A 15,238-nucleotide genomic window follows, 5' to 3' on the forward strand; every position below is an offset into this window, starting at 1 on the left:
GTAGCATATAAATGTGCATATACAAGTAGCCAAGTAATACTTATACTCAAGGTTTCAGTTATTAATAGTTTATTTTTCCAGCATGGGATCTGGTATGGATTCACATGCTCATGAATATTCCCTGTGGTCAGGTTGGGAATCCTCGGTAAAAGAAAAAACAGTTTCACTTTACATTATAAACTGGTCTTTCTCCCATGTTATACCATTTATATAGCGCTTAAGGCGTCCAGGCGCTCATTTGCGAAAAAAGGAACAAACAGACTGGTAGGCAGCTGCTTTACATAAACGGGATAAGACCAAATGATTCTGTTCCTGGCAGTTCGTTCCATGCATATGCCACCAAAACTCAAAACGAGTGTCCCTTACCACGCACCTTCTTGACCCGATCCACATTCAGAAGGTGTGCAGTAGTGGATCGAAGGTTTCTATAAATCAATCACTGAGCTCTGGGTCATACTGACCCCAGCCAAGGATTGCCCTCTCCGTAAGCCCTCCTCTGGCAGCCATCTTCAGATTTTTACTGCACGTTCAAGTGTTGGGGGTCCTCTTGTTTTGCTCTTCAAGCTTTCTGCTTTTTTTTGCGCTTTTTTGATAAATCCCTATTTTTGATCGATGGAGCCAGTGTGCTCCATAATCTACTCATCCGATTAATGGGGACCCGTTTTTCAGCATCTCATCGCTCCTCAAGGGCAACATCGTTGAGTGTTTTCTTCTTGGAAGCTTTCAGAAGACCATCAGACCTACAACGCACTGGGCCATTTCAGGGGAGGACGGCGCTTCCCTCTTCAAGCTGTGCTCCAGCTGCGGTTTGAGGAAGTTTTCACGGACGACAAGTATTCCCAGTGCCTGTATTGCCTACACCCGACACACAAGGATGAAAATTGTGAGATCGGCGTGGCTTCTCCAAGCACACACAATGAAGGATCAACTCGTCCTGCTGGTGACGTGGCTTAAGGCTAGGGCTTCCACCCCAGGCAGTTCTCAGGGGCATGCCGCATCCGGATCCAGCCAGCCCGAGCGGGCTTCTAAGTCTTTTGAGTGCGCTCTATCCGTGGGGGCCCAAAACAAGGCCAAGCACTGCGATTCTGCTTCCGTTGAGGTTGCCGCGCAAGCGGTTCCTGCGACGGTCAGGGCGCATTCATAGTCTCCGTCTCACTCAATCTCCATCCACCACTCCAGTTCTTCGTCAAAGAGAAAGTCAGCTACCCCAGGGAAGCTGCGGGAGAAACCAGAGAAGGCCAAGCAGGACTCTGTCTGAACCACCCGTGAAGGCCCAGGTGGTCCAGGCCAAATCGTCGTCGATCGAGTTGGTGGTGGCCTCCCTTTCGAAGTCGAAAGGGGCTGACCCAGTGCAGGGTGCCCCGGTGGCGGCCAGAGTGAATCTTCCTGCCAGGCGAGAGTCTTCGTTCAAGCCAGTAGATAAAACTCCGGAGAAGAATAGGATGCTGGACCTTAGCCCGAGAACGACCCCTCAGGAACCAAAGAGGGGGGGGCATGGAGGTGGGGATGAGGGGAAGCACAGCCATTACTTCATCCGAAGAGGAGGATATTGTTTCCATCCACACCATCCCATAGGAGGATGGTGACGATGAGGACAATGAGAACGTCTAGTAGATGCCCAGCCGGAGACGGTGTCAATGACGTTGAGGGGGATGACGACCTGGGCCCTAGAGAACTGTCGCATGATATCCTTTCGACTCGCCACACGCTGATGTCGGAGATTCAAAAGAGGATGCTGATGGCGGCACCATCGGCGTTGACACCGGGGCAACCACCGTCAAAGAAAGACACCCTATGCCTGCATTCTAACCGTTGCTGCCCCCGCCACCCCCAGGGGGACGGGGACAGACATGGCGATGACCGGCAACGGCAGGATGTCCCCACCACCTAGGGCCTCAGGGCTGGACGAAGTGGGCTCCTTCCATTCCATGATCGCCCGTGCGTTGGAACTCTTCCAGCTTACTCCGAAAGAGGAGGAGGGCTTCCTGTACCAGTGCTGGGAGGCAAAAAGGAAGACCATTCTGTCAGTACTGCTCCCAAAGGACATCTGGGATGAAGGCTGGCCCTGCTGAGAAACCCCGCCTCAGCCCCAGCGAAGAGAGACCTACTTGGAAAAAAAATATTGGTTCCGGAGTCTGCGCCAAAGTGTTTGCTGTCTCAAACACCTCCGGACTCGGTGGTCTTGGCGGTCGCCAGGAAGAAGTCCTCTTCTTCATCTGCATCCCCGTACAACGAGGGGAAGAAATTGGATTGCATGGGCAGAAAGGTCATCTACTCGGCAGCAACGACGGTCAAAGATACGACAGGGAGCTTTGGTTCAAGATGGCTCAGCTCCTGGATTTGCTTCCCGATGACACACTGGTCGAGGCTTTGGAGATCCTTACGAAGGTGAGGTGGCGTCAGACCACGCCATCACCGTGGCCCTCTACATTGCGGACACGGGTTTCCGCCAGATGGGGAAACAGGGTTTGCCTTTGTCATCGTGGCTGGCTCAAGGCCACCAACTTTAGACATGAGGTCCAGACGAGGGTCCTGGACATGCCCTTCGGCAGACAACCTTTTTCGGTAAGGCAGTCGATGAATCCCTCCAGGCCATCAACACCGACACAGACGGCCTGTGCGTTGGGCACACTGCAACGGCATTGTCCGTCATTTCGTACCGCAGGAGGGAAGTCTAGCAGGTCTTTGAGGAGTTTCAGCTGGGGTTCTTCCTCATACCACCAAACCTCCTGTTCCACGACCCAGGAAGTCAACTGGGGTCGCTCCAAGGCCTTCAGAGGTGGCCTCAGTCATTGTCAAGGTTCCCAGGGTGGCGCGCTGGCCTCCAAGCAGGACTGAACCGGCCAAGACGTCTGGTCCCCACCCCTGCACCCCAGTGGGAGGCCAGCAGGTTAACTTCATCAGCATGTGAGACCATCTCCACCGATTGATGGGTGCTGGATGCTCTCGCCCATGGACACACTTTGGAGTTTCAACTAGTGTCAGCGAATACCACGGCTGGCCCGACGGGAACAACACATCCCTAAGCTGCTGCTGGAAGTTTGGCCCATGTTAAGAAAAGGTGCGATAGAGCTTGTTTCAAAGCGACTCCAGGGCTCCGGAGTTTACTCAAGGTACTCTCTCATAAGAAAGAAGACCGGAGGCTAGAGGCCCATTCTCAAACTACGACGACTCAACAAGTACATAAAGTCCCAGAAGTTAAGGATGGTCATGCTGCAGCACATGCTCGGCCAGCTGTGGGAGGGAGACTTTGTCATAGTTGGAGCTAGAGGCCGCCTACTTCCACGTCCCCATACACGAAAAGCATCACAAGTTCCTGAGCTTCGTCATACAAGGGAAACATTACCAGTTTTGAGTGAAATCAGTGCCCAGAGTCTTCACCAAGTGCCTGGCTCTGGTGTCGGCCCATCTATATTACAGGGGATGCACGTGTATCCTTACCTCGACGACTGGCTCATCCGGGCCAAGTCCAGGGACATCACCGCCAATCACACAGCGAGGGCCATCCGTCTTCTGACGGACCTGGGGTTCTCGATGAATTATGCAAAGTCCTGCGTGACTCCATTGCAGGACGCGCTGTTCTGGGATCCAGGCTCGACACGGTGTCCTGCCTGGTGGCACCATCGGAGGACTGGATGTCGGCCATTTTGGGCAAGGTGCAATAGCTGTTAGCACTGAAGATTGCCACGGTGAGGACCATCAAGTTGCTGCTTGGCATGATGTCATCATGCATATACCTTATCCGTCTCTGCAGGTTGCGGATGCGTCCATTGGATCCAGGTGTCCAAAGCTTCCAGGAAAGAATCCTGCTCGACGAAGGGTTCTGTCGAGCGATACGGTGGTGTGGCTTGCAGAGATGCAGAGTTCCAGAGATGGTTACGACGGACACTTGCCTGGCAGTATGGGGAGCCCACACCGGATGTATTCACGCCAGTGGCTTGTGGCTTGCAGAGGAGAAACTACACCATAATCCTGGAGCTGCGGGCTGTGTTTTGGACCCTCAAATCGTTTCTTCCGTTCCTAAAGGGCAAAGTGGTGAAGGGCTTCACGGACAATACCGGCACAATGTTTTACATCCAGAAGCAGGGGTACACCAGATCCCCAGCGCTCTCCAGAGAGGCGCAGGACTTGTGGCACTGGGCTGTCGCCCAGAGAATGTTCCTCATTCAGTTTCACCTGGCAGGAGTAAAGAACACTGCTGCCGACTCTCAGCAGGGAGCTGCGCTCCTGCAACGAGTGGGAGCTTCCGCAGTATCAAATGGACAATCTTTTCCTGAAATGGGGCAGTCCCCAGATCCCTCTGACGGCGAAGGTTCCCCCGACCGGGGAGCATGGGGGACGCATTCTCCTTCCCTTGCAAAGGCTTGTTTCTATACGCCTTCACTCCATTGTCACTACTGCTACGAGCCCTCCGTCAACTCAGATGGTACCGGCACAGGATGATCCTCGTCGCACCAGCGTGGCCGAGGCAGATCTGTTACCCGGATCTTCTCAGCATGTCAGTGTCCCCTCCAGTCAAGCTGCCAGTGATCGCAGATCTTAAAAGGGAAGGAGGCGCAATTCTGCACCAGGGCCCAGGATAGCTGAACCTGAAGGCTGGTCTCCTGCAGTATTAGAATTTGGTGGCTATGAGCTGCTGGCAGACTACAGGGAGGTCCTCGCCAAGTCCAGAGTGTTGTCTACTTTGAAGTTCTATGTACAGAAATGGAAGCGTTTTGCGACTTGGTATCATTGCAGAAGATTAACCCTCTAAGGGTCATGGCCCTGCAAGTACTTCCGTATTTGACATTGGCTAAATCAGGGCTTGCGCACGCCTCCATCATGCATCTGGCGGCTGTCTCCCGATACACCAGGTCTCCGGCCCGGTCTTTGCTGTGGTCGATTCGTCTAGTCAAAGGGTTCATCAAGGGACTGTTCTGTTTGTTCCTGCCGGTGAAGGCTCCGGCACCAGCGTAGGAACTCAACGTGGTGCCGACTACGCTTATGGGTCCGCCATTCGAGCCTATGCATCGAGCTCCGCTCAAGTTTCTATCTTGCAAGACCGCTTTCCTTGTGGCCATCACCTCTGCAACAAGAGTAGGTGAGATGAGATCCAGGCCTTGTCCTAAAACTAGCCTTTTTTGTTTTTCCACGAGATGATCATGGTGGTGCTGCGGACGCACCCCTCCTTCATGCCCAAGGTTGCGTCGGAATTTCATCTCAACTAACCCTTGGTGTTGCCTGTGTTTATTTCCGACGCCTTCGTCGCCGGGTGAAAGGTCTTTGCACTCGCTGGATGTGGCTCGAGCACCGAAGCTTTATGTGGCCCACATGAAGTGTTTCCGGAAGATTTCTCAGCTCTTTGTGAACTTTGGTCCTGTGAACCATGGGAAGGCCTTGTCCAAGGCTTCCATCTCCCAGTGCCTCTCTGGCTGCATCACTCATTGTTACTGGTTGGCAAACAGACCGCTGCCTGGCCATCCGAGAGCCCATTCTACCAGAGCGATTGCTGCGACGATGGCATTCCTGTTTGGTGTAACCTTGCTGAACATTTGCATGGCTGCTACGTGAAGGTCGATGCACACTTTCACGAAATTCTAGTGCGTCGACAGCGATTCCAGGGAGGAGTCCAGCGTCGGCCAAGCAGGGCTGCGCAACCTGTTCGCTTGAAAGTGAGCTTGGTGAGGAGGTAAGAGTAATTGCTTCTGTTAAGCCTTGCCACCTCCTGTGGTTGTGTAACTATGTACTGCTGTGTATTATTTATTCATGAGCATGTGAATCCATGCAAGACCCCATGCTGGAGAAGGAATAAGTTACTTACTTGTAATTGTTGTTCTCTAGCCTGGGTCTAGCATGGATTCACATGCGAATCCTCCCGCCTGCCCCTCTGCGGCTCTTCTCTTGGTCCTACTGCCACTTTACGTGCTTCCAAATCTGAAGATGGCTGCCAAAGGAGGGGCTTAGGGAGAGGGTAGTGATTGGCTGGGGGCGGTATGACCCAGAGCTCAGTGATTGGTTTATAGGAGAAAGGCAGTTTATAAACTTAAGTGAAACTGTTTTTTCTTTTACTGAGGATTCCCCGCCTGACTGGGAATATTAATGTGCATGTGAATCCATGCCAGACCCAGGCTGGAGAACAGTTACAGGTAAGTTACTTGTTCCTTATTAAACATTTATTTTTAAATGAGCGTTTTTTAAAAAGGGCAAGATATGTAACAATGAAATATACTTTTCCAGAATCAGCAAAAGTGTAGTAGATTATTCTTTTGAGATGGTTTTTACACACTTCCTACACCCGGAGGCGACTTCATTCACAAGGACAGTAATGACATTTATATATCACTAGTACACTTTGCAGATTCTGAAGTTGCATAAAGGAAAGGTTAAAGGAAGGAAACGGGTTAAACAGTTTCTCAGTGCATGTGAGTATACTTAAATCTTCCAAAGAAGTCTAGACAAAAGCTTTCCCAGCAATAACAGTCTAAACACTAGTCCTATGAGGGAAAGAAAATGTCAGTCAATGGACTAGAAGAGTCTGCAGGGAGCCAGGACAGCCAAAGTCAATTGGAACGCAGTCTATGGAACTGAGGCACTTCGTAGTTATTAAGTCTTGCACAAAGTTAGAAAGTTTGTAGAAATCACTTGTAGGGTCACAATCTGTTACGCTTGTGGAGAGCAGAGATTAAATCAACTCTAACAAAAGTAGCCACTGCAAGTCTCAATTGAGAAGAGCAAAGCTAAAGACACTTAGGTAAGTACCCAAAGTCTGAACAGTACCTCTAGTTTGTAAAAGAGTGGTCCAGCAGGATTCTGTCCTGTTGCAGCAATGCAGATCCTGGGTTCCTGAGCCTCTGTCGTGGGGACACGAGGGAGGACGTTTGGAGGACTCCTGCGTCAGCAATTTGGAGGTCGTCGGAAGCTACGGGCTCTTTTCAGATACTGGTTGGTCAACTGGCCCTCGGCTTCCAGCCCCGTTTAGAGATTGTCTGGCTTGCCTTTGGTTAAGCCCTTTGTACAAGGGTATTTGAGTAGGAAGCAAAGCTGACTTGCTGAAGGAGGTTTTTGCAGCAGCAATATTTAATTCTTACATGGCCAAACTGGCTATGTGGAGTGATGTTGGCATATCCCGGTTTAGGTTTTTGCCTCTAGAGGTCCAATTTGGGCACCCCTGACGTCTTATGCAGTCTCCCCATACCTGCTGCGTTGAGACCTCTGAAAAGGACTATTGACTGGGCTGTTTACAGCAGCCACCTGCCAGAACCTCCAAATTACCTTTGGGTATCTGCTGTAGTCTAGAAGGTAGTTGAAGAATCTATTGCACACCGAATCATCATCTTAGGAAGTCTGTGGGTGCCACCTCCTGTTGTCCCCGTCCTTTGACAATTTTCTGATGAGCTGTTTAACTTCTTGGACCACTGAGCCGCTCGTAGCTGTTTCCTTGGGTTCCCGCTCCTTTCCTGACCCGTCCTTGCTGCAATCTGTGCTGGCTTGAGGGCAGACATCTTAGAAAGGTATTTTTGTTTCTTTCCTGGGTTGCTGTGGCATGTTTGGCCCAGGTCTGCAGTCCTAGAGAACCGAATCCTGCAAACCGCAAATGTGGGAAAGACCAGTTAACTCACTAGTTTGTCTTGTGCCGCTGGAGCTGTTGACACTGAAACTACCTATTGGAGTACCTACGTTTTTGTGTATTAGGTTGCACAATTGATTGAGACACTTGCCCCAAGATGTCCTCATAGTCCAGGGTAGATATTCCTTGCAAGTAAGTCTTTACTGCAGTTCCCAAAGGCTTTTATTGAGGCTTCTTCTGTTCTGATGCTTCTTCCTCAGGAACACTAATTTGGGGGTCTCCTGTGGCTGCCCTTCACAGCACTGGCACCTGTGGGGTCAAACAGACTTGCCTCCGCTACAGCGGACGCCCTTTTAACTTTCTTGCATTCATTTCAATGGAACAATAAACGTACCTGGCACTCAATTTATTCTGGGGTACTTTCCTGCCACTGGACATTTTTCCTCGATCCCCCTAGGAGTTCAGTGAGCTCTGGAACAAGTTTTTTACTTTAACAGTTATTAGTGATTTTATATTAATTGTAAAGTCACGCCCTGCATGCGCCTATCAGGTCTTGTCCTGAGGTGCAGGGTAGGCCTCAAGCTCCACCGCCAAGAGTCCAAGAGGGAGGCTGGTCCCTGCGAGCCTCTGTTGGGGCTCAGGCTTGGTCAGTCCTGCTTCCTGGGAGTCCGGAGGATCTTCCAAAAGCTCTAGGCCAGCTTAAAAGCAACACGCACAATCTAGTGTTCCTCTCCCTGGCTATACGGTTTCCAGCAGCAACTCTGTGGAAATTCAACCAGCTGCGAGATGGATGTCTAGGTGGCTTACTTTGGAGTTGATTGGTCCCACCAACTCAAAGGGAGAAGTCGTCCTTGCAGGGGCTTCTGTCAATGCAAACTTGGCTATTCAGCACTGCAGCAGGGCTTCCACGGGCAAACCAATGGTCAAGGAACTGCAGCAGGCGTCCTCTTCAATCTCTTCTTCGGTTCCTTCATCCAGTGTAGACTCTGCCTTCCAAGCCAAAGGACTCGCCTTTTATTCAGTTCTCTCCCATTAATTCCAGCCTAGCTGTCAATCACCCAGCAGGGTGGCTGTCCTTGCCGGACAGTCAGCCAGCCAATCACCACAGAGTGCATTTGGGTCTCCTATGAGACCAAGCACAGGGAGTTTTGGGCACCTCCCTCACTTCCAGCCTACCGCAGACACTTTGGAGCCAGAGGCAGGTTTCACTCGTGAATCCCGCCAAAGGCAAAACGAACAAAGCGACCAAACCTGGTTTGGCACGCAGGGTAAATCTCAAGAAGGACCTTTCCACAATGAAATGGTGAAAGAAGACAGGGAGCCATTTTGACAAAGATGGTGCCTGTGGTTGCTTTACAGCAGTTGTGAACGCAGCACGCTGTAAATGCACACCATGGTAGTTTAAACTTAACCACTGCCAACAGCCATTCAATGAGAAAAGGGTAACCTAAAAAATGTTACATGAGAAGCTAGACAAAGGGATACTAGGTAACCCCTCCAGCACTCTATTGTAAAATAATGTCTGCTGGGTCTAGAAAGTTACAATGGTAAGTAAAGTCAATTTCACTTTACTGCTCTGGGAAACAGAAGTTTATCCCAGAGAAAATATTTAAACTTTTGGGAAATCTGAAAGACTTCCCTGTGTCACTCCACTGAAGGTGCTGTGTGACACAATGTAAAAGATGTCTATGGAGTTTGTCACACTCCACAACCAAAAGAAGCACAGAGGTAAAATTCACATTAAAATACATGAGTGGGGAAAAGGGTCTCTCACTCTCCAGGTTAAGAAAATCAAGTCCTCAAAATCCAGCAAAGTTGCTGGGGTCTCTAAGGTGGAGGGAATTGGCGCATTTCTGAGAATTCTCCCTAACCGGTCCAAAAAACTATGGAGGGAAAGTTGTTAAGAGAAATCTTTCCTAACAAGATAGAATACACCATATAAACAACCACAATTCGGTGTCCAGCTTGGACACGCACCACACTTGAGAATTAATATAAATGTGCAAAATAATGCTACACAGATTTAAAGTGGGAGAAAGATGTTGGGTAAGGCATCGCAGAGAGTCTGAAATTATAAAGAAACACAGCACAATGTTACTAAACCTAATTAGGCCAACCCTAACCTAAAAGCAAGTATTCATCACAATTCCCAGTATGTAACCATGTTTTGTGTACTTTTGCATAGTTTGAGAAAGTTGATCAAAGTTCTGTGGGCCAAGACAGTGACACTGAACCCATTTTATGCTGATTAGTTGGAGGAATACTCATAGCCTTTTGCACTTATTGCAATATTTAACACTTTGTCAAGCATGCTTTTGCACTATGCTACACAGAATAACTCCCTCCTGTTGTATTGCTCTTGCTTTTTGCTTTCCTCCTGGATTTTAGCCCACAGCCATTGCTCCCATTGCTTGTCTTCCTTCAATCATTTACCTCCTTAACATTATATCAAGTTATTTGATGGTCTCGTCCTTTGTGGGCTTCTACAGCTCCCCTTTGTTCAGAAAACTGCTCCCACAGCGGCATGACACCACCATGACCAAGGTATGCACCATCGCAGGTGAATTGCTTCAGCCATTAAAACCACTGCTTTGGGTCGACTTCTGTCTTGGTCGTACTAATTTAAGGATTGTTAAGCCTCAATGGGAGCTACATTCATTACTCCTTCTGTATCCAGTTCCCTCCTTCAAATGTTCCTGGAGTACCTACTGCCCTTCATAGATTTATTTTCGCTCTTCCCATTCATATTTTTAATGCTCTTGTCCCCCATTCTTACTTTTTCCAACGTCTCTGAAACTTTAATTTTCAATCCACAGATTATTGGGAACTGTGTGTCCCTGCTAGTGCTGAGTTCGGCGCTGCCCGTCTTCTCCAGAACGCTGGGTGAGTGTTACAAAAGTCTCCCTTTGTGCACTGTTTCATAGCACGATTCATAACATGAATGTTTTATAGGTAGCACAGTGGCTCCATGTTTGGTAAGATTTTCTTTTTGTTGCTGTTATTTTTAAAATGACCTCACTTTTGGAGGCAAGTACAACATTATTGCTTTACTTAGCTTGCCTAGCTAATTTGTTTTGTGGGTACTAATCAGTCCCTATGGCTATCGGTGCATGCAAAATCTGTCCTCCATTGTGAAATTCCTTGCTTGTTTTACAATGTACACAATTGCCTTCCGTTCAGTTCTGCTAGGCATACTTTGTGTCCCTTTAACTTTCTTTTGTCATTTTTGTTCTGATGCTTGTTAATCTGCTTAGAATCACATGCTGTGCGTATGGTCCGACATCCAGTGGTAACCACAGAGTATTGCATCTTGTCTTTCGGGGGACCGAAAGGGGACGTCGGCATAGGCGTGTCTGAAACACTATCCCTATCGTGACGTGTGTAGTATCCAAAATCCCTCACACGCAGAGGTCCCTCAGATTGTTTTTTTTCCACCCAGATATCTGGTTGCCCTATAGCGGAGCTCTTCATGAGACATTGTTTATCTTAAAGAATTGTCGGTTTAATCCCCGTTAAGTCACTTTGCCTATCAAGAACATCTTCGACGAAGACTACGGGGGAATCGTCTACGGCTGTGGGTCCCGGCGCCTAAAATCCGGCTTTCGGACCTCCACGTGGTCGGGCCTCTGGCCGGCCTACACAGTAGGGAGAGTGGGCTCGGGGTTTGCCATACTGCTATGATGGCTTTCCTTTTTTCCACTTCTTTCCTTTTTGGTCTGGTCACCCTTCCCTTCTGCTATGGAAAGGACTCCATTTAGATTCTGCCCTGTGTGTAGGGTCAGTGATTTGTGGAAAGACGAGCACATGTAGTGTACGCTTGTCCCCCCCTAGAGCACTAAAGCGGTGTTCGGCGTGTAAACTCCTAAACCTAAACCCTTAAGGAGCGCCGATTGAAGTGGTGGGCCGCGTACGGCATGTCACTCGTGGAGCCCCCCCCCCACCTCCCCTGCCGCGACACCAGCTGAAAGTGACGGGGGTACATCGGATGACCAAACGTCCAACGCGGACGTTATAGACCTTGAGGCAGACTATTCTGGAGCCGCCGCGCCCGTCCCCGACCCTTCCAGGCTCGAGTCCGGTCCTGCTACAGGGACCACACCCGATGACAGGGGCGTACAATCGCACAGCACAAAGCACACAACCCAAGCGCCCTCCTCGACGACTTTGTCGAAGAAGGTGAAAAGCGGCATCGGATCGATCTAATCCGTAACCTTCCCCGCATCCTACACACGCTGAAGTTTCAGAACAAGAATCTTTGAGTTCCAAGGTTTCCAAGGCCCGTGCAGGCCCGAAAACTACGAGTAGGCTTCTACCCGAGAAGCCATCATTGGAGGCGTTGTCTCCCGAAGATTCGGTGCCTATCAGTAAGAGCATCAATAGGATTGCTACGGCGGTGGGCATAGTATCAGTTCCGCCCACAGTTAATGGGCCAATCCGCCGAAAGGTTTTCCACGGATTTGGAAGACGACCCCGAAGGCTTTTACGAAGAAAGCCAGGTACCCCTCTCAAGCACCCTGAGGAGATCCTCAACGCCTTGGGGCGGAGGACCCGGTTCCTACTCAGCTGGGTCCATTTGGGTCATCCAAGTGGACCACGGAGCAATTCGAGGGGTGTATGGATCGGCTGGAGCAGTTTTCAGGGCTACTGATCAACCTCTGCTGAAAAAAGCTCGGGTAGACCCTAACCCTCAAACAAAAGTTGCCCAACTCCTAGATGTCCAACACTATGTTGACTATCAAGAAGATGTCCAGAAGGACACGTATGGAGACATCTATACAGAAGAGGAGGCTTCTTTTCTGGACAATTATGGGGAAGATCAAGGCGCAACGGACAACCGGGAGGACACCCAGCAGGATGATCGCAATTCTGATATCGATTGCCTCGACTCTCCCCCATCCACCCTGATTCGACAAGCTCCCCAGGTGGATGAACAAATGGCTTTCAACAACATGTTAAAAAAAGCAGCGAAATTCTTTAAAATTGCCACGCTTGAAGCCTTGCCTGAACAAGATTTTGCGGAGGACATTATTAATGACAAGCCTCCGGCAAGCCAGTCTATCCCTCTCTTGAGCTCTGTAAAGAGACGGCTGGCCCCTTCCTTACTCACACCTGCTCAGACTAGGGCTGTGAACCCAAGGGTCAAAACTTTTCCGGCCCTCCCCCACTAACGCGCTTTATATCAAAGGGCACGCAATCGCAGACTCGCTGGTGGTGACCAACACTCGCAAGAGAGTAGGGGTTCCCCTTGTCACGGGAGAGTCACCCCCGGACAAGGAATCCAAAAGGTTGTATGCCCTAGGCAAACGGGTCACGTGGGCGGCGGCTTATACCGTCCAGATTGCCAATAAAGCGATGTTACTGGCAAGCTACTTCGATGGTCAATTGAACCTACTCCAGGAAGGCCTTCAGGAGGTTCCGGAAACAACCAGAGCCAAGCTTCTCGCCATTGTCTTGGAGGGCAAACTTGCCAATCAAAATGTTGTTAAGAATACCCTGGACTCCGCAGAGACAGCAGGCAGGTCTCTCGCACAGGGTACTCTCATAAAGACACGCGTGGCTGCGCACGTCGGGCTTCAGGCCTGAGACCCAAGCATCCATCATCAACAAACCCATCGAAGAGGGCAACCTCTTCGGGAAGGCGGTAGACGACGCATTGGAGACAGCCAAGAAGGAGCATGAGACTATTAAGTCGCTGCACCAGATTTCCCAAAAACCCTCCAACGAGGGGCAGTAATTCTCAGCGGTCCTTTCGAAGACAAGCCCACGCCGCTCAAAAAAAATTTGCCACGGGCAACTTCAACTCAACCTGCTGCAAGCCCCACTTACTACCCCAGAGAGCTCTGAAGCGTGGAAAGAATAGAGGCAGAGGCTCCAATTCCACAGGAGCGTCAACTTCGGGGTCAGGAATGACCACCAAGTCCCCTCCCATGTCTCCGCGGTTGGGGGGCGATTAACATCTTTCCTCAAGGCATGGGAGGGGATAACTTCAGACCAGTGGGTCTTAAAGACGGTCCCCCACGGTTACTGCGTGGAATTCGCTCGACCTCCACAGTTCAGACCGCCGAAACATCAACGCCTTTCACCGGAACATCTGCAGATCCTGATCCAAGAGGTGGAAGCGCTGCTGGGAAAGGAAGTAATAGAAGCCGTCCCAATTCTTCAGTTAAACAAGGGTATCTATTCAGTGTACTTCCTTGTACCCAAAAAGGATCTCACCATGCGTCCTGTTCTAGACCTGCGCCCAGCGAACAAGTTCATAAAGCCCCAGACGTTTTGCATGGTAACACTGCAAGAGGTGATCCCATTGCTAAAACAGACAGACTTCATGACAACATTGGATATGAAAGATGCATACTTTCATATTTCAATGCTGCCAGCGCACAGAAAATTCCTAAGGTTCGTGATTCAGGACAAACACTACCAGTTCAAAGTACTCCCCATAGCCTCGGCGCCAAGTGTGTCTACCAAGGTCCTGGCAGTGGCAGCGGCACACCTTCGCAGACTTTCAGTTCCAGTTTACCCTTACCTCGACGATTGGCTCATCACGGGGGACTCGTTTGTTTGTTTTTCGAACACCCAAAAAACAGTAGACCTACTGTTCAGCCTGGGATTTTCTATCAACGAAAAGACATCCAGCTTAGTCCCCAGCCAAGAAACAGTTCCTGGGGGCTCTAATTCGTACGGAAGACGGTCTAGTCTTCCCTTCCAGCGAGAGGGTTCAGAACATGCTCTCTCGGGTTCCTCAGTATGTAGCCAGTCGAGAGGTGACGGTACGCAAAGCTATGCGTTTGCTAGGGATGATGGCATCATGCATATACTTGGTTCCCCACGCGCGGCTGCGCATGCGTCCCATGCAAGAGTGGCTCAACAGCCACTGGTGTCAGGCCAGCGGACAATGGGAAGATGTTGGTTGTCTCGCCAGCCCTCGTTCTCTCTCTGCAGTGGTGTTCGAGGGAGAACCTCTTGAAGGGGAAGACCTTCACCACCCCTGCAGTGGAAGCCACTCTCACGACAGATGCATCTCTCACAGGGTGGGGAGCTCACCTGCTTCAACAGACAGCGCACAGAGTGTGGTCCCCTCAGGTAGCGTCCAACCATATAAACCTACTGGAGCTACTAGCAGTGTTCAAAGCAAGGGAAGACAGTGCTGGTCCTAACCGACAGCACAACAGCAATGTATTACCTGAACAAACAGGGGGCACTCCCTCTGCAGGGCTATCCAAGCTGTCCCAAAACATCTGGATATATATGAGATGTTCCTGATATCCCAACATGTTCCAGGGGAACTCAATCTTCTGGCAGACGTACTCGGCAGAGATTTTCCTCTGTCAGAAGAGTACGAATGACGACTGCACGAAGACATTGTATCCAACGTCTTCGCAGAATGGGGGTTTCCAGAGATCGACTTGTTCGCTACTCAGAACGTCCAATGCCAAGATTACGCCAGGTACCCCCAGAACCGATCCAAGGGGAACGGTCTCTGGATAACTTGGTCGGGGAAATTTGTCTATGCTTACACCAGACTCCCCTTCTGAACAAGATAGTACACCAGATGCACCAGGAACCAGTCACCATGATTCTGGTGGCTCCCATGTGGGCCCGCCAACCTTGCTTCGCGCACCTGATGGAAATGTCCCTCTCCCCACCAGTCAAGCTGCCCTGCCCGTACAACATGTTGTCTCAGGACAGGGG

The 15,238-nt window shown here is 50.2% G+C and overlaps 1 protein-coding gene across 1 annotated transcript in view; it reads left to right on the plus strand.

The window, feature by feature from the left end:
• LMBR1L (limb development membrane protein 1 like) overlaps nt 1-15,238 on the plus strand; it is a 271,100-nt gene that overhangs the window by 188,209 nt on the left and 67,653 nt on the right. Inside the window, exons 14-15 of the mRNA XM_069653833.1 lie at nt 10,000-10,090; nt 10,363-10,429. Coding sequence (XP_069509934.1) covers nt 10,000-10,090; nt 10,363-10,429 — 158 coding nt within the window. The remainder of the gene's footprint in view (nt 1-9,999; nt 10,091-10,362; nt 10,430-15,238) is intronic.

The sequence above is a fragment of the Ambystoma mexicanum genome, chromosome 3q, assembly GCF_040938575.1.
Source record: "Ambystoma mexicanum isolate Mex_15411 chromosome 3q, UKY_AmexF1_1, whole genome shotgun sequence".
NCBI classification, from domain to species: domain Eukaryota; kingdom Metazoa; phylum Chordata; class Amphibia; order Caudata; family Ambystomatidae; genus Ambystoma; species Ambystoma mexicanum.